The 26,124-nt window shown below is 33.1% G+C and overlaps 1 protein-coding gene across 1 annotated transcript in view; it reads left to right on the plus strand.

Annotated features, from left to right (window-relative positions):
• LOC127557246 (thrombospondin type-1 domain-containing protein 7B-like) overlaps nt 1-26,124 on the plus strand; it is a 570,574-nt gene that overhangs the window by 41,395 nt on the left and 503,055 nt on the right. The window contains exon 2 of the mRNA XM_051990636.1: nt 18,205-19,012. Coding sequence (XP_051846596.1) covers nt 18,205-19,012 — 808 coding nt within the window. The remainder of the gene's footprint in view (nt 1-18,204; nt 19,013-26,124) is intronic.

A 26,124-nucleotide genomic window follows, 5' to 3' on the forward strand; every position in this document is an offset into this window, starting at 1 on the left:
GGTTGAGATCACCCACTAAAATAATTTTGCTGTCTAGGTTTGAAATTTTCTCTATTAATTTGTCTATTCTATCAGTTGCTGCATACATATTACTTCCTTATTTACTGTACCTTTTAGGGACAATTACTTTCCATCCTTATCATTTTTCATATTTTTACTTTTTCTTTATCTGATATCAGAATTGCTGTTCCTGCCTTTTTTTTTTTTTTTTTTTTTTACTTCAGCTGAATTGTAATAAATTCTGTTCCAGCCTTTTCTCTTTATTCTGTATGTCTCTTTTTGTATCTCTTCGGATTTCTAGTAAGCAACATATTATAGGATTCTATTTTTAATTCATTTTGCTATTTGTTTCTGTTTTATGGGAGAGTTCATTCCATTCACATTAATAGTTATGATTACCAGTTCTGTATTTCCTGCCATCCTATTTTCTCCCCTATATATACTTTTGTTCTCTCTTTCTACCTTGTCCTTAGTCATATTTTTTACCCTCCCCCACCCACTATCTTATCTCCTATCGCCCTTTCCCCTTCTCATAGTAGTGTTTTTAACCCATTCCATCCACTACCTTATCTTCTGTCAACCTTTCTTCCTTCTTTTACCTGTTCCTCTAGTGCTTCTGCTCTTCCTTCTATCCTGTCTCTATCTTTTCTTTTCCTCTTTTTCTTCCTACTTCTTTATAAGGTTAGATAAATTTGTACATCCAATTGAATGATTACAATATTCCATCTTAAGACCAAAACTGATGAGATTAAATTTCAGACAATGCTCATTCCCTCCCCTTCTTTTCCTAGATTATAAGTCTTTTGCACCTCTTCGTGTGAATTAATTGTCCATTATACCTTCCTTTTTCTGTTTTGCCAGTAGGGACCTTATCCCACATCTTAATGTCTTTTTCTTTGATGTTCTCACATCAGAGTCCACTCATAACCACATCTCCAATCTATGTGATGCCATCCTCTAGCTGCCTCAGTGACAGATAAAGTTCTCAAGAGATACAGATAATGTTTTCCTATCTGGGGATGTAAACAGTGTAACCTTTAAATATATCTTTTTCCCTGTTTACTTTTTAATTGTTACCTTGTATCTTGTATTTGTAGATTGAATTTTCTGTTTAGTTCTGTTTTTTTTTTTCAATAGAAATGATTGAAAGCCTCTTACTTCATTGAAGCTACATCTCTTCCTCTAAAAGAAAATGTTGTGTCTCATTGGATAGTTAATTTTTGGTTGTAATCCCAAGTCCTTTGCCTTCCAGAATATGGTATTCCATGCCCTCATATCCTTTATTTTAGAAGTGTCAGATCCTGAATAATCCTGATTGTTGCTTTGAATTGTTTTTGCCTGACAGTTTACAGTATTTTTTTTCCCTTGAGATTATAGTTTTTGAGTTTTGCAACAATGTTCTCTGGGTTTTCCTTATGGAATCTCTTTCCAGAGGTGATTGATGAATTCTTTCAAAGAGTATTTCCTTTTCTGTTTTTAGAATATTGGGGCAGTATTTCTTAATGATCTGTTGTAGAATGAAATCTAGACTCTTTTTTTTTTTTTTTTGGTCATGGTCTTCATGTAAGCCAATCATGTTTAAATTGTTTCTTCTAGATCTATTTTCCAGGTTGGCTTTTTTGCCAATGAAATATTTCACTTTTTTTTCATTTTTTCATTCTTTTTAGTTTGATTGATTCTTGCCATCTCACAAAATCATTAGCTTCCATTTGCCTTGTTCTAGTTATTAATGTGTGATTTTCTTTAGTTTTCTTCCATACCTCTTTTTTCTATTACGGTTTTTCTATTGTTTAAGTAGTTATTTTCCTCAATTTTTCCCCTTCTTTTTTCCAAACTGTTGACTCTTTCATGCACACTTCTCTTTACTTTTCTCATTTTTCCTTCTACCTCTCTTATTTGCCTTTTAAAATCTATTATTAGCACTTGCAAGAGTCCTCTTTGGGCTTCAGATCAATTTATCTCACTCTTTCAGATTTCTTCTGTGGACATACATTCTGAGTTTGATCTGCCCTGTAATAATAGTAGCTTTCTAAGGTCAGCTTTTATTTCTGTTTCTTGCTCATTTTCTTTGCTTTTCTTCTGGTATTTTGTCTTTTTTTTTTTTTTTTTTTTTTACTGGTTAACATGGTGCTGTCCCAAGTTTTCTGTGCAGCTCTGAGCACAGGGGCCCAGAATTTGCCTAGTCAACCAGTACTGTGGGCTGCCCAACTGATTTGTTCCTCTACTGAGCCAAGACTGAGAATCTTAGTTGCTGATTTGCTGTGGGTATGACTCTCTCACTGGTTTTCCCAGAATTTGTCTGACCTGGGATGAACACTCTTTTCACCCCAATGAGAATGACCTTTCTTGAAGTTTTTTCACTCTATCTTGAAGTAGAGAGTGGTTTCCTTCCAGACTCTGATTAGAAGCTTTGTTTCATGTTTCATGTTTCCAGGAAAAATGTGAGAGATCAAGCAACTTCCTGACTTTTCTCTGCCATCTTGGCTCCACTCCTGGAATATATTTTCAGTTTTGTCATGTTTTCTTAGAAGATAATTTCAATATTTAAAATATAATTTTAAAAATTTTCTTTTACTTCTTTGTGGAAATGAGGGAAGAGTCCATGGGAATAGTACCTTCTATAAAATTCTTGGTTATAAGAGATTTTTCTTTGGAAAGGGAACAACAGAAATAGAGAAAATCAAAGTTACTTAATATTTTGCCTTTTCCCAAAATTTTTCATGTTTATTAGAAAGCAGAATAGTTTGTTATATTGGGGGAAAAACATCATGATTTTTTGCCAAGACATAGATTCAATTCCCATATTTATTATGAACTAACTGTGTGACCTTGGACAAGTAGTATAAATTTCCTCATTTTCCAGAAGAATAAAATGAAGGGTTATGCTTTAGGCCTTTTAATGTCCTTTTCAGTTATAAAATTCAATGATTCTTTTAGTAGGCTATGTTATGAGCCACTTTTATTGATGTTAAAAGACAGTTTTTTGCATTAAAACCTCCTGAAGCAAATGCAAATAGGATTGAGAGCATAATTTAGACTTCTAAATTTTTAGAAAGTCTAATTTAAACTTGAAACATTGATGATTAATGTTTTTTTGCCCATCAGGGTGGTGATTGTATTCACTTGTAAGTGTGATATTGGGAAATTCCTAATTAGGTTTGCCATGGAGTCAATTCTGTCAGATTTCCTAGCTGTTGGTGACCAATAATTTGTAATTAAAAATCATAAGTAAGAGTGATATTTTGCTTTTAAATCAAAAACATCCATCTGAAAAGATAAAAAACAAGAAATACTTATTGCATGTTAAAATGTGTCAAACCAAAACATGATCCTATTGAGAGATGCTGAGAGTTTGCTAGTTATTTTTATTATGTTAGAAGGTAAGTACAAGTTTTAGTCCAAGTATACAGGAAAATAGCTGCTGAAATGGTATTTTTAAACATATAAAAAAGGAAAATATGCTTTGTTATTCATAAACCTAGTAGTCTTTTTCTTTAAAGTGAATTAAAATAGTCTTTTTAGCAAAAGCATCCTTTTGGCCACAAATATGTTTTTGAAATTAGTTTTTTTTTAATGATAACACTTTGAATCCATTTATGAAAAAGAAAAAAAATAGCTTTTCAAAAATTGAAGACAAGTCCAGTGAGATTTTTCTTAATTTCTTTATTATTTTAAGGTAAAATGTTCAATTATTTTATGCCAAGTATTTAATAAGAATTTATTTCTTGGGAATTTAACCATATGCACTAATTTTACCTTATGTTTTCCTGGGGAAAAAAATTAGGTGATGCTCAGAAAGTTCCCTGAAAATACTTCAGCTCATATGCTTTCTACTCCCATTTGATCCTTGATGTATATCTCACAGGAAGACATAGCCATTCTCTTTGTCAAAGCAAACACATTTAGATCCACATGAGATCCCATTCTACCTCATCTTTTCCAGCAAAGTGTCCCCTGTATCATCCCACTTCTCACTTAATTGAAATCTTTTCATGTCTATTATTGATTCCCTACTACCTACAAACATATGTTTTCTGTCCTCACAAAATTCTCACATGTTTCATTCACCCCTACTAGCTATTATTCCCAAACTTTCCTCCCTTTTCTGGGTAGACTCACTGAGAAAGCCATATACTCTCAGTGCCTAAAATTTCCCCTCTCTGTCTTCATTAGCATTTATAGTCTGGCTTCAAACTTACCATTCAACTGAAATGACTTTTTCCAAAGTTTTTATTTTAAAGTCACTTTTCATGATCCCATTTAGCCTTTTCTTGACAAAGATATTGAGATGGTTTGCTATTTCCTCCTCTAGTGCATTTTACAGATAAGGAAACTGGGGCAAACAGAGTTAAGTGACTTGCCCAGGATCACACAGTTAGATGAATGAGGCCACATTTGAACTCACAAAGAGGAGTCTTTATGTCTCCAGGCTCAGAGTTTTATCTACTGCATTTTCCAAAATTAGCTACTAAAGTTTATGACTTTTCCATAGTATTCATACAGTACTTCAAGATCTCTGCAGTCTTTAATACTATTGATACCTCTCATTTTCTTAATATACTTTTCTCCTTCCACCTGTCTGTTTTTGTTCCTTCTCAGTATCCTTTATTATATCTTTACCCAAGTCACATGACTATCCCAAAGGCTCTTTATTGGGTTACCTTCTCTTCTTCCTCTCTGCTATTTTGCTTAGTGATCTCATCATTTCCCATGGATTCAATTATCTTTATGTTGATGCATCTCAAATCTAACTATCCAGCCCTTTAGACTTCCATCTTCAACTGCCTATTGGACATCTTGAATTATATCTCAAATTCAACATGTGTAATAACAAACTCATTATTTTCTCCAACCTTAAGTCTTCCCCTTTTTCTAACTTTCCTCTTACTTTAGAGGGTAATTCCATCCTCCCAGTAATCAAGTCTCACAATCCCAATGCTTTTCTTGAGCCTCCGTGGAAACCTTGTGACTCCCTCTATTTAATAAACTTCAATTGTTTTCTATAACATTGAGCATCAAATATGAAACCCTCCATTTGGCATTTAAAGTCCTTCATAATCTGACTGACTTCTATTTTGAAAAATAAAATAAAATGTCAGCTATCTCATTTTTACACAGAAGATACTGAATATAACAACATGTTCTTAATGCTTTTAGGTAATTATGAACAACAATGATTTTCTATGACTATAAATCCAATGATATGTTCTGAGACTGTGAGAAAAGTAGACCTCTTGGACCATTATGTAAATAGTCTAGACTAATATGATCTTAGTTCTGTTTACTTTTCATGTTTTTTTCCCATCTTCTCCATTATCATTAGTTTTTTTTAATGATAACACTTTGAATCCATTTATGAAAAAGAAAAAAAAATAGCTTTTCAAAAATTGAAGATAAGTCCAGTGAGATTTTTCTTAATTTCTTTATTATTTTAAGGTAAAATGTTTTAAATATAATTCTAACAGGCTCGGCAATATAATTTTCCCGATCACAACATTTTGTTTACAGCAGAGGCAATAATAAGAAAATACATACACAAAATACACACAAACCTAGCAATGTCTGTACTGATTAAATGCAAATAGCTCTTTGTGTATTTTTTCCTATGCTAAAATTGTCCCTTAAAATAAAGCAAACCAATAAAGAAAAAAACAAAACAAAACAACAACAATGCATTACTTCTTAAGCCAATTTATAGAGAAAAAGTAAAAATGATATTAGATCTGCACAATTGGGGACTTTGAATCTTCTTTTGTTTATCTTTAGAACTTAGAATTATTACTTTGGGGTGACCTCAACTCTAGGTGTCTTAACAGGACAAGATAAAGCACATGAAAAATATCCAGGGGGTGCTTCTTAAATGCTATGGCTTAGGATGGATGACACATTTGACTTTCATTTTAGTTAATCCAGTTAAGGAATAACTTAATTAAAGGAAGAACATTTGCCAACAATTTTCTCCTCCTTGAAGAATATTACATTAGTTCCTTCATATGTTAGCACATCTTATAGTTAAATCAGAAAAAAAAAATAAAATAGTGCTAGAATTTTAAAAATCAAAAGATTCTTACAATGAAACTATTCCCTCTCATCTTATGGGTTTACTTCCAGAACCTATAATGTAAATTGTAAAGTGTAAAATGTAAATTTAAACTGCTTTGGCTTAGCATCTTAAAATTTTATAATATGTCAGTCTCATAGTATGTTATTAAACTGGAAAATGTTCTTGTATTCAGGTAAAAGAAGACATGTTTTTACCTATTGCTGGCATGTTAGCATATACTATAAAACCAATTTCTGGAGGTTGACATTATATGAACTGTTTTTCAAGGAAATCATTCAGAAAATGATTATGATTTCTGAGCATTTTGGAATCAGCATGAAATATTTTGATATTTTAAAGTTAAATTTTCTTTTTCACTACAAGGCACTTATATATTTATTTGTTATTAAATACATCAAAAAATAAAGTGCATAAATTTCCCACCTGTATCTCTAAAAAATCTCTTCAGTTATATTTTGAACATGATATTGTTATATGAAAATACTTTGAGCGCTTCAGAAGGCAGAGTATAACTTCATGGTGGCATTATTGTATTTTTCTGTGTTTCTGCATAGACTTATAATCTGTGCAGGTTTGTTTTCATTTTTTATACTTAGATAAGAGACACAAGATTGCTCAAATTCCTAGTCAAACTTACACCAATGTATGTGATATTTAAAATGACAAATACCCTCAAGGCTCTATGAGTTTTACTTGCTTCTATGTGTTTAAAGTTCATAGTGAAATACACTTTTGAACAAATAATAAAACACATTTCCCATCTATGTATGAGAAATGCAAATTGTTATAGGTCAATTGCTGAACAGTCTTGTCTCTATTTTATGTATCTTGTTTGCAATTTGCTTTTCATTTATTCTAAATATCTACAATTCACTTCATTTACTTGTTTTTTGTGTTTTTTAAGTTATTCCCAATGTTTAGTTTAACTATTGATGAAATATCTCACTAAGCACTTCCTTCATAAAAAGAGTAGTGAATTTTCAGACATACATACATCCAAATACATTCACACAAATATTATAAACACAAACACACACAAACATATCCACACATATAATCAATGAATCCAAATTCTTATGAGTTAAACAAGATAAACTTTACTCCTCTGCTTTTACTTTTTATGCTACAGAACCTCAAGGGGTGATAATTTGGAATAGAGAAAAGGAAGATTAGGAAGCATTATTTACACACTAAGTCTATTCTACTTTGGAAGCCTTTCTTTTTCCAGTTATATTGAAGTTTTTGATTCTTTTCTTTGTTTGAATTAGATGTTTAGTACAAATATAAGACCATGAAGTGGAGAGAGGAGAGAGGAAGCAAGGGAGAGCAATATATCTATATGTTGAAAAGAAATAATAATTTAAAATAATGAAAATGATTAAGTGAATTTTACTCAATTGACTTCCTCCTTGCTATGTCCAAGGTATGAGGTTATGTAGTATAACATATAGAGGGCCAGACTTGGAGTTTCTTTTCAATAAAGAGGATATAATTAAATTCTAATTTTCTTTATAATTTATAATTAAAGAGAGTGGATAATAAAATTAGAAAGAAATCTTATTCTGATGAGGGTGGTGGTAGTAGAGGTAGTAAAAGTTAAAATTTAAGGAGCTTTTGTTATTTGGCAGTAGCAAATTTACTGACAGCTCTAATAGCATCAAGCTTCCTGAGGAAATGGGAACAATAGGTACAAGAGGAGAAAGTGGCCATCACGAGAAGGTCCATTTTGTTAGCATAGATTGGAGCAAAAGGGAAAAAAAATGGGGATTGATGATTGTCATTTTTAGATATAAAAGTTTAGAGAATAAGGAGCTCATTGAGAGCTTTTATTTTCTTGATTAAGTAGGTGATGAAATCTTCTACTAAGAGGGAGTGGAGGATGAATCATTTAGATTTGTTGAATCAGGCCATCAATCAAGAAACATGTTATGCACTTACTATGTGTCAGACACTGCTAAGTTCTGAGGATACAAATATGGAAAAGAAAGACAGTCTCTTTCCCCAAGTAATTTACAAGCTAATGGGAAGGCAACACACTAATGAAAACTGAAAAGTAGAGTTGTGAGGACATTGTAAATGAGATCTAAAGTTGCTGGGGAAATCAAAGAAATCCAAAAGAGGTGCATCTATGTGGGAAATGAGAAACACTGTTGAGGAGAAGGGAAATGGTTTAGTATAGCTTTTGTGGAATTTTTATAGAAAATCAGTCAAAGAAAAAAATAGAAGAGTTCTATGTCTCAGTAAAGGTCCATATTAGATTTAACAACATAAATTCATAGTGATTTCATTCAGGGTGTATGTATTCATTCAGAGTGTTCAACAGTTTTTTTTTTTTAAGAGGAGTAGCAAAGGCAATATTAGGGGTACAACAGGGTTTAGATTTGGAATGGCACTAATAGGACAAGGGGGAAATGATTTGTTGGTAAAGGACAATGCCAGTTTGAAATGTCTGAGACTATGCAATCAATAATTTGAAGGAAAGAGAATGATTTCATATTTGAGATAATAGAAAGGAGGGAAAATTCATGATAAGGATGGAGAATAAATTTCAATAAAAATTGCGGCAGATGTGGAAAAAAGTTTGGAGGGTTGCAGTCAAATTGAATTTTGCATCATGACTGTCAGTTGAGGGTACTAGAGAGATCAATGATATAAATCTTCTGATATGCAACTGAACTGTAGTGAAGGTGGAGATAATAGGAGCTGCTGCTGCTGCTAAGTTAGAGAGCCCCAGCTTCTGAGAGAACATTAACATATATTTTAAAATCCTCATTTATGAGAGTTGTATTTGAGATAGAGAGGGATTCAGTCTCTATAAAAAGAAAATAATTTTTCAAAAAATAAGTGATAGGGAAGAATGAGCTATAGATAAAAGTAATCAAGATCTAGATAATGTGAAACGGAAGTGTAGACACTCTTAATTGAAAAAAAAATCATCTACTTTGTAAAAAAACAAAAACAAAAACTGGGGGGAATAGTTAAATCAAATTTGGCTTAGATTAACAATAAAATTCATTATTATCTTTACTGTTTCAGTGTGTGTTACACCTTCACACCATTCTATATAGTTTCATGAATTGTGATTATAGTTTTCATCATCTTTTCATCAACTTTCAGAAAGTACTGAGCCTCTCATTTTCAAGATAAACAATTTTCCAAGCATAGTACTGGAACCCAATTGGGGCTTTGCCAAGTTATCTGAAGGATTCATAGTCTCAAAATTGTTTTTCCAATAATACTCCTATGTTCTAATTTCTACCATAGTGACTATTGACCCACAAAAGCAAAAATTCTTTGTGGGGGATGGGTCTTGAGTAATATACAAATGGGTAAAGTGTCATGATATTAAAAAGATTCAGAAGTACTGATCTAGGCAGTTACTTGACCAATATTTAAAGATTTCTAGCTTGTATAGAACCTATCAAAATTTGTACTTAAAAGGCAGAGAATTTAAGAACCCAAGTTCTTGATATATGTGAGTAGAACTATATTGAAGGCATTGAAAACAACTTGTCAAATGAATTAAAGCTGGTTTTATTTAATTTTTCTTTTCTGCTAGGTGTCATGAAACTCAGAACTCATATAGCATAAAGTACTACTTGCCTCAAATAGGAGGTATGTTAATTTTATTTAATTGTACACAATATTGTATATTTTTAAATTCTTGTTCAGTGTTAAAGTTTAGACAAAAGTGTTGCTTTATTGACTTATTTAACCAAAAACTAGTCAAGGTAGAAATAGCATCTCAATTTATAAATTACAAAATTAAGGGAAACCAAAGGGAATCATGAAGAAATTCATTTGAAGATAATTTTGAAATCAATAATTGCATAGCACTATGACAACATGATATAATAGATAGCAGGCTTTACAGTCTGGAAGACACAGATTTAAACTCTCTCTTTGACTTGCTGTACAAACTTGGGAAAACCACTTAACTTCTCAATGCCCCAGGTGATTTTCAATAAACCAATTCACAATTATGATTAAACATTTAACATGTGTCAACTACTGTGATAGTTTCTGGAGATATAAAGACAAAAGCATGACAGTCCTTGCTTTAAAGGAACTTAAATTATTCTGGACACAACATGCTTACATAAAAGAAGTAACATTTGTATATGTACTCACAGACATGAAATAATTAGAAAATGACAGAGGTCACTCACAAGTGGTAGGAATCTACAAAGGCTTCTCATGAAAGCACTTGTTAAACTTGAACTTTGAAAGGAAGTAGGGATTCCAAGAAGAGGGAGAATATTCCAGTGATAGGGAATAGATTTTCACAGGCTCTGAGATGGGGAAGAATTAATAGATCACTTTGGTTGGAGCAGAAGTGTCAAGATGTAAATGTAATTAGAAATTTATTTCTCTTTATTTATTTATTTTGCTGAGGCAATTGGGGTTAAATGCCCTTCCCAAGTTCCCACAGCTAGGAAGTGTTAAGTGTTTGAAGCCAGATTTGAAGTCAGGTCCTCCTGCCTTCAGGGCTGGTGCTCTATCTACTGTGCCACTTAGCTGCCCTTAGAAGTTTAATTTTACCAAAATAAATACAAATATATGGCATAAATAATATTTGTGGTTTCTTTATTCTAAGGGAAGGGATCATTTTTATTTAGGTACTACTAGGCACAATGGTCAGACTTTGAAGACATCAAGGTCTTCCATTGTATCCCAAGTCATGGCTGTCACCTTGATTCTTGTCTTTTCATTGGCCTTTGATAGATCTGGAAGAGAGAGTCAGACTGATAATTTTGTGCAACTTTGTCTTTCTCAAATCCAATTCTCATGCCAGTCAAGACATCATACTATGATGTCATTGGTTCTCTTTGAAAATGAAGGAAGCATAATAATATCACTAAGCTAGAGTATAGTTATGTGATCCATCCAGAAAGATAGCATGGATTTGGATCTTGAAGGGTTTAAATGCCAAACAGAAGAAATTGCATTCACCAGAGTTGTACAGGTAGCCACTCTCATTTTGGAGCTGTGATAAAATCAGACTTGTGCTTTATAAATAACACTTTTGTGGCTGTGTGAAAGATACAGGGGAGATAAGGAGAGACTGGCTGTACAAATACCAGCTCGAGTAATGGAGACCTGAACCAAGTGGTATGGTAAAAATGGAGAAAAAGATAGTGAAGTAAAAAAAAAACAATTGACAAGATAAAATTGATAAGACACAGAACCTGAGTAGATGTGAATAAGAGGCAAGTGAGCAGGATGATTTTGAACCTTGGTGTCTAGAAGAATCCTGTAAACTCAACAGAAATAGGAAAGTTATGAGAGACAGCTTTGGTTCAGATAAGAACTAAGTTGCCAGTCTGTAGAAGGTGAGTTAGAGAGTTTCCATAGCAATACTTTGCTTCCTGAATTAAAGGATGTCTAGATACTTCCCTTCCCTCGAATTCCTCTCCCCATCTCCCCTCGCCCCCTGCCAAAATATTCTTCTGTCCAATTATGCACTAAATTTTTTCAAGCATAGCAACAGTAATTCAAGCATCTGAAACTTTCTATGTATGGTTAACTTGTGCTCTGAAATAATTGCTTCTGTTGTATCATGAGCAGTCATTGACTAGAGCAAATATACAGTGATAAGTATGTAGATTTATTGAAAGTAATTTCCATTGTTAAAAGCAGAAGTTATTCTAAATACAGTGTGATTGTTCTCATAAAGACATTTAAAGCTATTTAAGCCCAAAGAAGAGGATGATGTCACCTACCGTAATCTTTTTCCCCAAGTGACAGCATATGATTGACAATGTGGCCTAATAAAGTTAGCTTTGTCAGAAACATCAGGTTTGAAAAGTGTGAGCACTGCTCTGTAGTTGGAATGTTATGATTGACTTGACTGAAGGTTAAGGTCAGAATAGTTCCATGGGACTGGTTTTAGTTTGTTTGTTTTTTTACCAAATGTGTGGGGATGGCTGAGCTACATTTATAATTCAACTCTGATTTCACTGTTGATATGCGGAATAGTTTAAAATTCAACCACTAGCTTCTCTAGCCATACATATATGTGTTACACACATACATGCTCATGCATAAATAAATATTAGACTATATTTGTGCTCACATCTGGGTATACTTTCTCTATCTCTGCTGTAAAAATCAGTATGCTATAGAAGTTGTGAATGGCCTCTGTAGTCATTACAGTGCTGATACAGAGGCAAAGGTTATGTGGTTTAAACTGATAAGCTTACATCGTGTCTAGACTACATGTTCAAGTGTTTGTGGAGAAACCTAATTTTAACCCTTTTATACATCTAAGTATTTTCAATGCAAGAAGGAAATTTATAATCTGAACTTGTCACCAGATATGACAATTTATCTTCTCTATAGGGATTCCAGTGGTAGTTATAAGTTTTTTTTTTTTTTTGAGGCTAGACTTTAATAGCAACAAAAAAAATAAAAATAATAAAAAAAGACAAAACAAAACCAACAAAAAACAACCAGAGTAAATCTTCTTTCAGTATCTTCATCTTCCCCATCCCATACCTTCCCCCCCACCCCAACACACACACACACACACACACACACACACACACACACACGACAAAGAAACAATTTTGTGTTTTAACACAGATTCATTCCAAGATCTGATTAAAGACTGCCACTCTATTCCTTGCAACTTTGAGAAATGAATGTCCCAACTTTTCTGACCCTCAGCTTTTTATCCTTAAATGAAAACTAACCTTCTGGATCTTTACTTGATGGGTATCCTAATGCACACTCTTTCCTTATTTTAGGTTTTATCTCTCTGTCCTCTCTTGTTTTTTTGCCTGTTTAATTTTGTGACTATTCTTCAGTACTGTTCAACTCTTTTTTTTTTTATTTGGGGGTGTCTTACCAAAGATATATTAGACTGGTATGTTATTTCCTGTTTGCTCCTTCTCAAATGTCCTTTGTTGGATCATCATTCATATCATACTTCTCACTCTGTGTTTATTCCATAAGTTCTGTCTTGGACATCCCTTTTCTTCTTTCTACATCTTCTTTCTACATTCTGTCACATGATGCCCTCACTAGTTCCCATGGAGTTATCACTTCTATAGAGATAACTTCCTAATTTATATTTTCAGCCCTACTTTCCTAGTTCTCCATCACTAGATTTGCTACAGATTTTGAGTTGAATATCTTATGAACATCTCAGACTCAACATTTCTAGATTAGAATTCATTATGTCTTCCTACTCCCAAACCTTCTTCCAATGTTTCCTGTTTTCATTAAGGGTCTATCTTTAACTCCACACAGAGTGCAAAAGTGCTTTTCTTAATGCTCAAGTCAGATTATGTCTTTTGCCTATTTGATAAACTCCAGTGTTTCTCTGTCAAAAAAAAATCTCCTTTATAAAGCTCTTTATAAGTTTTTTTCAACTTGCCTTTCCATCACTGTAAAACACTATTCTCTTATCAATACAGTTTGAACAAACTGTGCTTTTTCCTTTCATCTAGGACCATCAATTTCCCGGCTTCATTCCTTTGTGCTCGCTTTATCCCATACCTTGCATGCATTTCCTTTCCCCACCTCAAGTCTCAGTTCATATTTCATCTTCTGCAAGAAACCTTTCTCCCCCAGCTGCCTTTGATTTTCCCTCTCCTTATAACCCTGTATATTTTTTTTCATTTATAGCTTATGTAAACAATAAGTAAACTGTCAAAAATCTCAACTGATAGAATCTAAGATCCTTGAAATCAGGGACAGTTTCACCTTTGTCTCTATATCCCCAACCTTATGACAGTGCCTGGTATGCATTAGGTGTTTAATAATAGTTAACATTTCTATAAGGCCTTAAGGTTTCCAAAATACTTTATGTTATTTGTTTTGAGGTAAAAATAACATTATACTGGGTGTTGTTTTAATCAGACATGATCATTGATTTAAAATTGATGGGAAGAACAGAAATCAGCTACCATACATTCTCCCTCCCTCCCCTCCCCCACCTGTATCATCCATCTTTAATAAATGAGGAAAATAAAGTCCAGGATGATAAAGTCTTGAACAGGTCCCCTGATTCTAAGTCCAGCATTGTCCTTTTTTTCATGATATATCATGTTGCTTTCCCCTTTGTAATAGAGTTCTCATTCCCAAGTCTATTGATAATCCCACCGTCCCCTGCTTCAGAAAACAGTAGGGATCAATGTTGGTAGGTAATCTAGAAGCTAGGTGGCATAATAGTATGCCACCAGGAGCCAGGAGTCAGGAGAACAGATTAAAAGCTGTGTGACTTTGAGAATTCATTTAATTCATTTGCCTCAATTTCCTCAACTATGAAAAGTACATAATACTAGTAGCTACTTCCCATGGTTGTTATGTGCATCAAATCAAGTACTTGTAAAGTACTAAGCACTGTTCTGGGAATCTAGTAGTTAATATATAAATGATAACTATTTTATTTATTTTTTCATTCATTCATTTGCTCATTTATTTATCTGTTTATTTTTTCCTATGAAGATTATTCCCCAAAGCCTTCTTACTTTTTTCCTCGTAGGATTTTGTTGCTATTTCTGACTTGCAGTAGCTAGCATTTTTACCACATTTTAAAGGTTTACCATGTATTTTCAATATATTATTTCATTTGAGTCTAACAACAATTCTGTGCTTTGCTACTATTAAAATTTCCATTTTATAGACAATGAAATTGAAGCTTCCCAGAGTAAATGCCTTTCCCAGGGTCATACAACTAGTATGTGTGCAAGTAGAATTAAAACTCTGCTCTTTCTGACTCTAGTCCCAGTGCTCTATGTACTGGCATACCTAGCTGTATTTACATTTTATTAATTACATTGGATGCTTATAGTTATCATGCAGCAGAAAAAAAGGGATGGGAGCATGAGATTCCATGAAGTAGTGAGTTTCATACCTTTGCAGTTGATTGAGGAGCTGTCATAGAAGTGAAATGAGATAAAAAGAAGATAGGAGGTAGTAAAGGGCAAGTGTGATCCATCTATTTGAGTTTCTTCTGCATTCCCTAAACCCTGTTAAAGTTCTAGAGGCTCTTATTTATCCCCAAAATATGAAAGGTAAGAGTCTTTACCTAACCATTCAGTTAATAAGTATCTATTTAGCACCTAATATGTATCAGGGACTGTGCTAAGCACTAGGGATACAAAGGTGAATGACAGTTCCTGATCTCAAGCAACTCACAATCTAAAGAGAAAGACAACATGTAAGCTGTGAAGAAGAGGCAGCTAGTGGTACAGAGGAAAGAATACCAGTCAGGAGGAGCTGAGTTCAAATCCAGCCTCAGACACTTATTAGTTGTGTGATCATTTAGCCATGATTGCCTAAGGAGATAGAGGGAAAAGCTATGAAAAAGATATTGACAGGATAAATTAGAATCAACAGGAAAAGGTACCTCACTGGAATTATAGCTCAGATTTTAGTTGGGATTTAACAGAAGTCAGAAAAAGCAGATAATTATGAGGAAGAAGAACATTCCAAGCATTAGAGACAGCCAATGAAATTTTCCTGGATTCAGAAATAGAGTATTTTGGCCTGTGTCACTATATGACAGAGTATGTGAAGTGAGGTAGAAGAAATCTTGAAGGATCAGGGGAGAAGAGACTAGGTCATGAAGGACTTTAATGGCAAAGAGAGAACTTCATATTTGATCCAGAAGGTAATAGGGAGATGTTAGAGTTTACTGAGTTGGAGTTGACTTGGTAGGAACTATGATTTTGGAATCTCAATGAGAGTAATACTTAAATTGAGAACCTGGGGCATTTGGGAGGATAAAGGTATCTTCAACAATAATAGGTAAGTTTGGAAGGGGAGGGGGGATCTTGCCGCAAATATAATTAATTCAGTTTTGGACATGTTGAATTAAAGATTTCAATAGGAAATCCAGTTTGAGATGTCCAAAAAACAGTTGGATATGCAAAAACGTTAACTTAATTTATAGTCACCTAAAAGAACAGATTCAAGCTGGTAAGCAAGTAACCTTAAACTAGGCCTAGGGAATACTATTGCATAGAGCTTCTCTTCTGGCCAGAAACTCTGAGAGTCTTTTCTTCCCAAGCTGATTCTAGGCCATCAATTCTTACCTAGTCTTTAATCATTGACCTGGCACTGCCTCAGACAAACTGAAACTTGAGAAAAACTTTAGTTTAACCAAGGGTCAGTCTCTTCTACTGTATCTAGTGCATCTGCCAATTGTCTTGACCTATATCTTGCCACTGGACTCCAGTCATTCTGGAGGAAAGAGAGGGGATTGGTGACTTTACACCACTCTGCCTCATTTAAATCCTATTCACTTGCAAATCAAGATATCATCCTCCTGATGTCATTGGTCCTCTTCAAGAATGAAGAATGAATAACAACAATTGCTTTATGGAGAAGGGACCTGACTTCCGACTGTGCTAAAACTATTATGGACCTGGTACACTGAAAGAAGCAGAACTACATGGAGGGAGAGTGTAGATTAGGATTACAGGAACTGGAGAAAGAAGAAAGGTATGGAATAGTAGGTCATACACAGCTGTAAGATTCACAAAATGCTTTCCTCATAAACAATCCCTTAGGGTAGTTGGTAAAAATAGAATTATGCCCATTTTACAAATGAGAAAACTGAGCTCACAGGAATTAAGTGATTTTTCCCAAGGTCATGTACTTTGTAAGTGTTGATTATAAGTCTTCTTGACTCTAAGCCCAGAAGTCTTTAATATCTAGTTGATCATTGTCATTTATGAAGACTATCAGATATAGAAAAAAAAAAGCTGACAAGACATTTCTTTTTCATTGTGAATTATTTCTCTTGTATCCCCCAAGTCAGAACATATTACAGGGATAAAGCACCTGACCAGGAATCAGAACTCAGTTCAAGTTTTGCCTTAGACACTAAGCAGTTTTGAGTCTTTGATCTAGTCCTTTAATTTATGTTTGCCTCAGTTTCCTTAACCAGGAAATGAGAATAATAATAGAAATTACCTCAAAGAACTGTCATGAGGATCAAATGAGGTATTCTTTTTAAAAGTGCTATAAAAATACTAGGTTCTACAGCTATTATTATTATTGTTATTTTTCAACTTAGAGGGGTGTTCTGGCACAGAGTTATCAGAAGTGTTGAATTACAGGACAATATCCAGTAAAGATGCTCACTCTTACAAACATGATTTCACAAGATGATAGATTTAGAGATAAAAAAGGTCTTAAAAAGTCACATAGTTCAATGTCCTCTCATCTAAATCCCTGAGAGGATAAAGTTACCCAAGGCTAACAGAACTCGCTCAACTGGCAGTGATGAGATGAGACTGAAATCCAGGTCATGATATTACAGTCAGTATTTTTTTCCAGTGTAATTTAGTTTTCCTCTTTAGAGGAAACTTTTTTCTCTAAGTATATCATTATTTTAAAATGCAGCAACTTTGTAGTATTGGTTTTTTTTATATCCCACAGTATTTTTTAATTTTTCAAAGATATCACATTTGAGGGAAAATGGCCTATATTGCAATTACTGTATAAGTGCTTACATTTTGGAAGAATATTTATTTAGATATATGTTTTATTTTTAAAAATCTTTCTTTTATAATCACATTGCACAGAACCCATACTGATGTATCAAATGTGGAATGGCTAGACAAATCATGGTGCATGAATGAAATAGAATATTATAGAACTCTAACCGCCATGAACATGAAGAATTCAGAGACTACTTAGAAGATTTATTCAAATTTGAATGGAGCGAAGTAAACAGAAACAGGAAAATAATATATACAAAGATTACAGTGATCCAAATATAAAAGGGAAAAAAGTGAACATAAAACTATATATTAATAATGACCAAACTTGTCCCTGAAGAAATGAAAAAAAAAAACTCTTCTTATTTATGAAGGATGATGTATAGAACATTACATACTGTCAGAATGGTTGATGCATTAGCTAGTATTTTTTAACTGCTTTGTTTTACATTATCTTTTCATATTATATATTATATCAATGTTGATATTGGAGTTAGGGAGGGAATATATTTGGGAATGAAAGTGATATAAAACAAAATTTAAAAAAAAATGAAAATTATGACTTTTTAGAAGTTATTTGTACTTTTTCAGGTATGCAAATTAGACTCTTCTTATTTTTTCAAGCCAAAGCATGGATAGATTTGTTAATAACTTTCCACTTTGTTTTTTCAACTCCTTTAGGTCCATGGGGAAGATGCACAGGTAATTGTGGACCAGGTGGTATTCAGACCCGAAGAGTGTGGTGCTTTCATCTAGAAGGTTGGACAAGTCTTCTGTCAAACTGTGAAGAAACTGATAAACCTGAAAAGGAGAGAAGCTGTTTTAGAGTATGTGACTGGCATGGTGAACTCTTTGAGTGGGAGATATCAGAGTGGCAGATCTGTGTGCTGGCTCCAGTTCATGGTGAAGTCAAACCCAGGACTTCTGAGTGTGTGACAGCCCAGCATGGACTCCAACATCGGACAGTACGTTGTATTCAAAAACTGAATCGAACTGTGGTTATCAGTGAAATTTGTGAATATTTTGCACCTCAGCCACCCACAGAACAAGCTTGCCTCATTCCTTGTCCCCGGGATTGTGTTGTGTCTGAGTTCTCTCCGTGGTCTGTTTGCAGCAAGGGGTGTGGGAAGAAGCTGCAGCACAGGACTAGAGCAGTCATTTCTCCCCCACTCTATGGAGGTGTGGTGTGCCCAAATCTCACGGAATCAAGGGCCTGTGACTCTCACATCTCCTGTCCCCTTGGGGAAGAGGAATACATATTTAGTCTTAAAGTTGGACCTTGGAGTAAATGTAGACTGCCTCATCTTAAGGAAGTTAGTTTAAGTGGAAAGACTATTCTGGACTTTAGCTCTGATTCAAAAGAGTGGGTCACATTTAAGCACCAAGGCTATAAGCCTCACCATCATTCCAAGTCATGGGATATAGAAATAGGTTATCAAACAAGACAGGTTCGATGTACAAGAAGTGATGGGAAAAATGCCATGTTAAGGTAGGATGTCTTAAATATTAACATGTATATTTCATTAGTATTTTTATAGGTTTATTTTCCAATAACTTTTACTATATGACATTTATGTATATACATACATATATGTATATATGTATAACTGCAATATATATGAAATTTTAAAAGAAATCCAAAATCTTGGACATATTTATATTAATTTTAGGTTATAGACTAGGCATTGTTCTGTTTCACACTATAATTTGTAACCCGTTTTTATCCTTTAAGTTTTTTTATACAGACACATTTTCATATTTTGTCCAAGATGTCAACAAAAGTTACAAAACATTGCTACTGTTGAAGTGAACAGAAAATTTTCAGATATTTAATGTAGATGACTCAAATTCACTTCACTTTCAGGTTTTGGGGCAAATTTATATATTACCTTTTGTCAATGGCATTAACTTTTAGAAATATAATTTCCTGTATGTGTATTCATGTATGTGTAATGGTGAGTTTACTGCATGACATATTGTTCTCTCAATTTTTGTTCTTCCTGACTATATCTTTTGAAAAATATTCTTTATGCTGATTCTCTGGAATAATCTCTTAGTTATAATACATTGCAGTTTGCTTGTGGATGCTATGGAGGCCTTCATTACCCTTCAAGGTTTTTTGTTGTTGTTGTTGTTGTGAGCTTCATATGATTTCTATTATGTCCAAAATGATATTTTTATTCTCTGATAATTTTACAAGTTGAAGCATTCTACAATTATAAATTGAAATAAAAGAGTTTGCTTTAATAGGAATATTAGGTTTTGTATAGGCACTAATTGAAATTGGCACATAAATGAAGAGGAAAGGGAAATCAAATGTGTGATAACAGCAGCTATGTTTTCAAAATTATAATTGTTTTATTTTAGTCCATATTCAGAGAAACTTGATCTGAATATCAGAAATATTTTGAAAGAGCTATTATTTTAATTTCCTTGCAGATGATTTAAATCAAAGTATTACCAATTTTCTCTAAAATTAAAATACCTTTCAATGATATGAGTATTTTCAAAAACACATTTCACAGCAGTTATTATTATTATTGCTTGATATTTGCTTAGGTGCTTACATTGTTAAACCCAAGAAGGGTGGAAAAGATTGTGATGACTCTTATTTTCTTTCATCTTATAGAATTAATATATTTTATCCAGGATACTACACAATGATTTGGGTCACCTATGATTAGAAACTATATTAAAGAGTAACTTGGTATTTTTTATTATCTGTGTGTGTGTGTGTGTATGTGTGTGTAGTCCATTGAAACTGTCAATTACTTTGATCTTTATTATTTGAATATGTGAGTCACCATGGCAAAAATTCCTCCCTGGCCTTCCATACTCTACCCTGGGGTTGGGCTGTTCTGATTAAGGAGTGAATCAAAATTCAACTAATCTACAATATCTAGTCTATCCTGGACAATTCTTGACATCCCATGTTGCCATTTAATGAGATCTCCCCAATTTAGGTAACTTGACATTTCCTCTGACACTGGGCTCAAAGCCATATCACCTCTGCTCTCTCCCTTCTTTTCTTGGGAACATCAATTAAATCAATACTTCCATTCCTATTGCAGATGTTGCAATTTTCTGCCTTATAATCCTTGTGACTATCTAAACCAATGGTTTCCAAAGTGAGAGTTATGACTTTCTGGAGAGACATGGAATGATTTCAGGAGGGCTGGTACCCTTCATTATTATGGCCTTCCACACTTTGAGGCTTCCCGTTGGCTTCCATTATGCAAGCTCCTAATGTTTTCACATTCACATATGCAGTCAGTCTCTAAGGATTGTTATAATCTAAGCCTAAATCTCACTATTCTTTGCCTCCCCTCTCCTTGGATCACTGTGAGGCTGCAGCAGGTACCTTTTGCATGGCAGTTTCTGTGCCTCAGGGAATTGACTAATGAAGGAATAAGAGCCTTGCCCCTCTCCCTTTTCATTTTTGTACCATGACTAAGCAATGGTATAAATAAACATAATAATATATATTCTTGAAAACAGATAGAATTATGTAAGCAAATAAGTTTGAAGACTACTGGCCTAGACTAAAAGTTCCTTCCCTGGCTCCCACTACCCTATATTATGTTGTATTTTTTTTTTTAAGAATGCAAGTTTTTTGAGGGTTGAGACCATTTTGCTTTTGTCTTCATAATCTTGGTGCATAGCACATTACCTGACACATAGTACACTCGTGATTAAAACATTTTTGATAAAAAAAAGTGCTATGTGTAGACATTTCTGGTTTTCTATATTTATATAGCTCAGGTTCTTAAAATATGGAGCAATTTTCCTCCCTTTTAAATAGACAGCACAGTATACTGGATAGAATGTAAAACATTCATAAGGAAAATAATGCCTATTACTAAAACTTTCAGTATGACCATGGGGAAGTCTGTACCCCTTTGAACTAGTTTTTGCTTCCTCACATGCAAAATGGGCAAATTACCAACAGCAACTACTATAAAAGGTGTTAAATGAAATAATTCAAGAGCTCCAATGAAATGATGTATGTAAAGTGGTTTGGAAATACTAAAGCATTATATAAATATTAGTTGTTATTGTTATTATTATGAGGGACATATTATTGAGAAGGTACTAGTGCATTATTTACTTACATGGAACTATTTTGATTCTGACACAATAAGATAGTAATTGGTGACATTCTTTATTTTTTCATGTGGATGGAAGAATGATACTTAATGAAATGACCTGTTCCTACACTCCATTTTATTTTGGCAATATCAAGTTTCACAGTCCTTTTCAAAAAGCTTTTGCTATTTTCCCAGCTTAATGGATAACCTAGAGATCAATGGATATAAAGTGCTTTTCTAAAGGGATCAAAAACTTTCAAATCATATCCATTGGTAAATGGGAATCTGGTGTGTATAAATGGGGGAGCACAACTATTGTGTGATTTCAAATAACTTACATCATTCATTTCAATTTAACAAGTATCTGTTAAGCACCTATAGATGCAATTAGTGTGTTGAACATTTTGGGCAAAAAATTAACAATCCTTGCTTTTAAAAAACTTATATAATTCTAGTTTTGTTTTCACTTAATCATTTATAACTCTTGAAAGATATGTTTCTCTTCTAAAATATTCATTAAACTCACCCTGGGATTTGTTACTGTTTTTTACAGATATGAAATTTTAGGGTCATAGGCATTTTTTTTCTGACTCTTTTACTATCATCTTGATTAGGTTTCTTTTTAAAAAGAGGATTTCAATTTTTATTCTCATGATGTCATTCAATATGTTTGCTTTTCTGAAAGTCACTTTCTCAATTTTGAGAGACATCAATTTTAATTAGTGACTTTGTTGGCTCACTAATTGATTGCTTTAACTTTTGATAAACACCTTAAGCAATGTTCCCCTCTGTTTAGCCTCACAAAGCCACTGACTGCTATATTATTGTGATGCCAATGTGTTCCCTCATCATTTATTTGCCTAATTTTAAATATCTGGTTTTATTGTATCACTGTATACCTTATTTATATTTTTCTCTTTCATTTTGTGGATGGCTTATCATTCTCACTCAAATGCCAATGATCTTATTGTATTTTTAAAAAATAATACTCTGCCTAATTAAATAAAATACATCTCTTTGTTCAATTTTCTTTATGGAGAAATATCTTTGAGTTAAAAAAACACAATCTGTGTATTGGACAATGATTGGTAATATGCTTAGGAAAATAATTGATATACTTGGCTGGAATAAGTAAAGAAAGAGTTTGTGAATTGTTTCATTTTAATATTTTTCCTTAGTGTTTTAAAATTTTTGAGTACTCTCTTTAAAAAATGACTTGTTTCAATTCTGAACAATGATCACAAAAAAAACACAATAGATTACATATGTGACTATGACTTTCAATTCCATATGACTTACTTTAAAAAAATGTATATAATAAATTCAGTCCATTACTTTCCAGACAATTTGGCTTGTCTGTACTTCCTTATGAATTTCCTCTTTTACTTTCTGTGAAATTTAGTGTCTTGGGCTGGAAAATTGTTTTAGTCCGTGTGTGTGTGTGTGTGTGTGTGTGTGTGTGTGTGTGTGTTCTGCCACTCCAGAATTTGTTGAAAGTTATTATTTAAAGGTATTTTGAGGGGGTTGGGGAAGAACTCAGGCAAGTCCCTGTATTTACTCTGCCATCTTGGCTCTCCTTCCCTCTTCAACTTTTTTTTTCTTTTCACCATTTCCATGTCTACCCCCTTGCCATTTTTTGTCATTTTTTTTCAGTGTAATAATATTAAATTGCATTTATATGCCACTATTTGTTAAGCCACTATCCAATTAGTGGGCATTCTCTTAATTTTCAATTTTTCTCCCATTCCTTTTATCCTTCTCTAAATCCCCATTGATATCAAGAAGATGTTTGTTTTGCTTTTGACTATTTCCTCCCCATTACTATTTTTCCTCTCAACAGTCCCCCTCTCCAATCCCTACCTATTTACTTGTTGAGTTTATATATTTTTCCAGCTGCCTTTTTATGTCTAAGCCTGAGTATATGTAAGTCCTTCTTTGAAAGATTGATTCATTTGAAATAGATTTTTTCCAATGCCTGCATTCCTAAAACTTTTGTCCATATTCATTTTATTCCTCTCATACAGCCCAATTAAAAGAGAAAAACAAATGCACCTCTTCCTTACTCTTTTCTACACTATTTATTTTATCTAAATGAAAGGAAGTGTATTCCTTTTATCTTTCCTTTTCTTTCTCACATTAAAACTCTCAGGAGAGAGCCAATATACTTATAGGTCCTCAGTTTTTCTTAATTAACTTCCTCAATATCCTTAGAAGATATTCAAGTTCCAAAAGGACACTTGTATTTTCTCTTCCATTAGAATATCTTTTCTATAGCCTCATCCTTCCTCTTCCAATTGTTCTGATAAAATTTTAACTTTCTAGATTTTTCTTAGAAATTTCCATTGAATTTTGACTTTTTCATTAAGAAATGGTTTGAAAGTCTATTTAGTTATAGATCCTTTCCTTCTGTTCCCCTTGACCTTCCCCACCCCCACTCCCAATTACAAAATTATACTCAGTTTTGCAGAGTAAGTTATTTTTGTTGTCAGCCCAATTCCCTTCTCTTTTGAAATACGATTTTCTAAGATTTTCTCATATTTATAGTAAAAATTGTCATGTCTTGTGTGATTCTAACTCTAGTTCCATAGTACTTGAACCTTTTCTTTCTGGATATTTGCAGTATTTTTTGTTGTTGTTGTTGAATCAGAGGCTCTGAATTTTTATAATGATAGTCCTAGAACTTTTGCTTTTGGAATTTCTTTCAGGATGATTCTTACTTTTAGATGATTGTTTCTATTTTCACCTTATCATGTGATTCTTATTAATATGAAATATTTCCATTATGAATTCTTGAGATAGTGTGTAGGCTTTTTTAAATTTGGTTTTTTTAAAGATTCTTATCATTCTTAAATTATTAAATTCTCCCATTCTGTTTTCTAGATCATTTTGTTTATGACAGCAAATACCTTATATATTCTTCTATTTCGATGTGATTTTGTTCTAAAATTTCTTGCTGGCTCATGAAATAATGAATTTTTGTTTTGTTTTTTATACTTGCTAGAGATTTCATTATTTTGCTTAGATTTATCACTTTGTGGCTTAAACTGTTTGTTTTTTAATTCTTTCCTCCAGACATTTTATTTCATTATTAGTTTCTTTATTTCTTTGAAGTATTTAAATAATCTTTGTGATTTCTTTTCTTTTGAATTTTTGCTCATAGTTATGAAATTACTATATCCTTCTAAATCATTTTTGGGATCTTTCTGCATTATAGTTCTATTTAGTGTTCTTTATCTTCTTTAGCTTATTCATCTCTCCAGTCATGTTTCCCAAATTTGGACTTTTTTTTTTTGCTCTCAGAGGAGATCTTCACTTTCACTTCCTCTGCTGTAGTCCATTTCTTCTCACTTTTAAATTATTTGCTTCCAAATTGTTTGCTTGCACTGGCTCTAATTTTTCCATGTGGCCATATGGTCAATCAAGTAGTGCAGTCTTATGCTAAGTTTTTGCTGCAATATGTGGGAAGTTGCTGTTTGGTTTGCCTTCAGACAGCCATCTTGGCTGGTATCCGCTATTGTCTTACTTTTTATTACATAATCACTGTAGCCCAGAATTTTCTACATGAAAAGAAAGTTGCTTGTTTGTTTTTAAGTACTTTTTAAACTTGCCATTTCTTCTCAGCTTACATTTATGTGACTACAAAGGCAAAGGTCCTCTTGAAATATAAAATAATTACCCGCTAAGTAATAATTTAACAGAAGGAATCACAGTAAGAATTAAATCAAATATGATCTCTCAGAATTTAAAATCTGAAATAATAATGTGTACACCTATGTGTATGTATATTTATATATTCCCATTTGATCAAAAATAGGTGCTACACACTACTATAGATACAATGTAAAGCACATGCGTTTGCATATATGCATATCCTCCTATTTTTAATGCTTCCTTTTGGGACCATAAGAATGGCACATAGTGTTTAATAAATGTTCCTTGATTGGTAGTGATTTTTTTTCCCAATTCTCTCTTCTATCTCTCTTTTCCTCCTCTACATGTGTTTTGGTGTGGGTAAAGATGGATTATTTTTTCCTGTTATTTTAGTATTCTATTTACTTAATTCAAAGTGGCTTTTTAGGGGCAGATGAGTATAGGTATGATATAGAAAGAATTAAGAATCTGTAGACATGATTTTTCTCTAAACTAGCTTTGGGATCTTTGCAATGTCACTGAATTTCTTTAAATATCAATAAAATGAGTCTGAACCCTAAAGTTTCTTCCCATTCGAACATTTATGTTCAGTTGAGCAAAAGTATTAAAGTTCCTTCTAGGGGAAATAATGCTAAATTTGAGAAGCATTTTTTGGACTTTGGTGGCATTTTAAATTAATATCAACACTATTTCTGATGGAATAGATTATCTCATCATTCCAGTAACAAAATAAAGGAAGGGGAGTGAGAGAAAGAGAGAGAGAGAGAGAGAGAGAGAGAGAGAGAGAGAGAGAGAGAGAGAGAATGTGTCAAAATGAACATCATCATTTAGTGAGAATAATGAAGATTATGATACCTGACAT

The sequence above is a fragment of the Antechinus flavipes genome, chromosome 3 (assembly GCF_016432865.1).
Source record: "Antechinus flavipes isolate AdamAnt ecotype Samford, QLD, Australia chromosome 3, AdamAnt_v2, whole genome shotgun sequence".
NCBI lineage: Eukaryota > Metazoa > Chordata > Mammalia > Dasyuromorphia > Dasyuridae > Antechinus > Antechinus flavipes.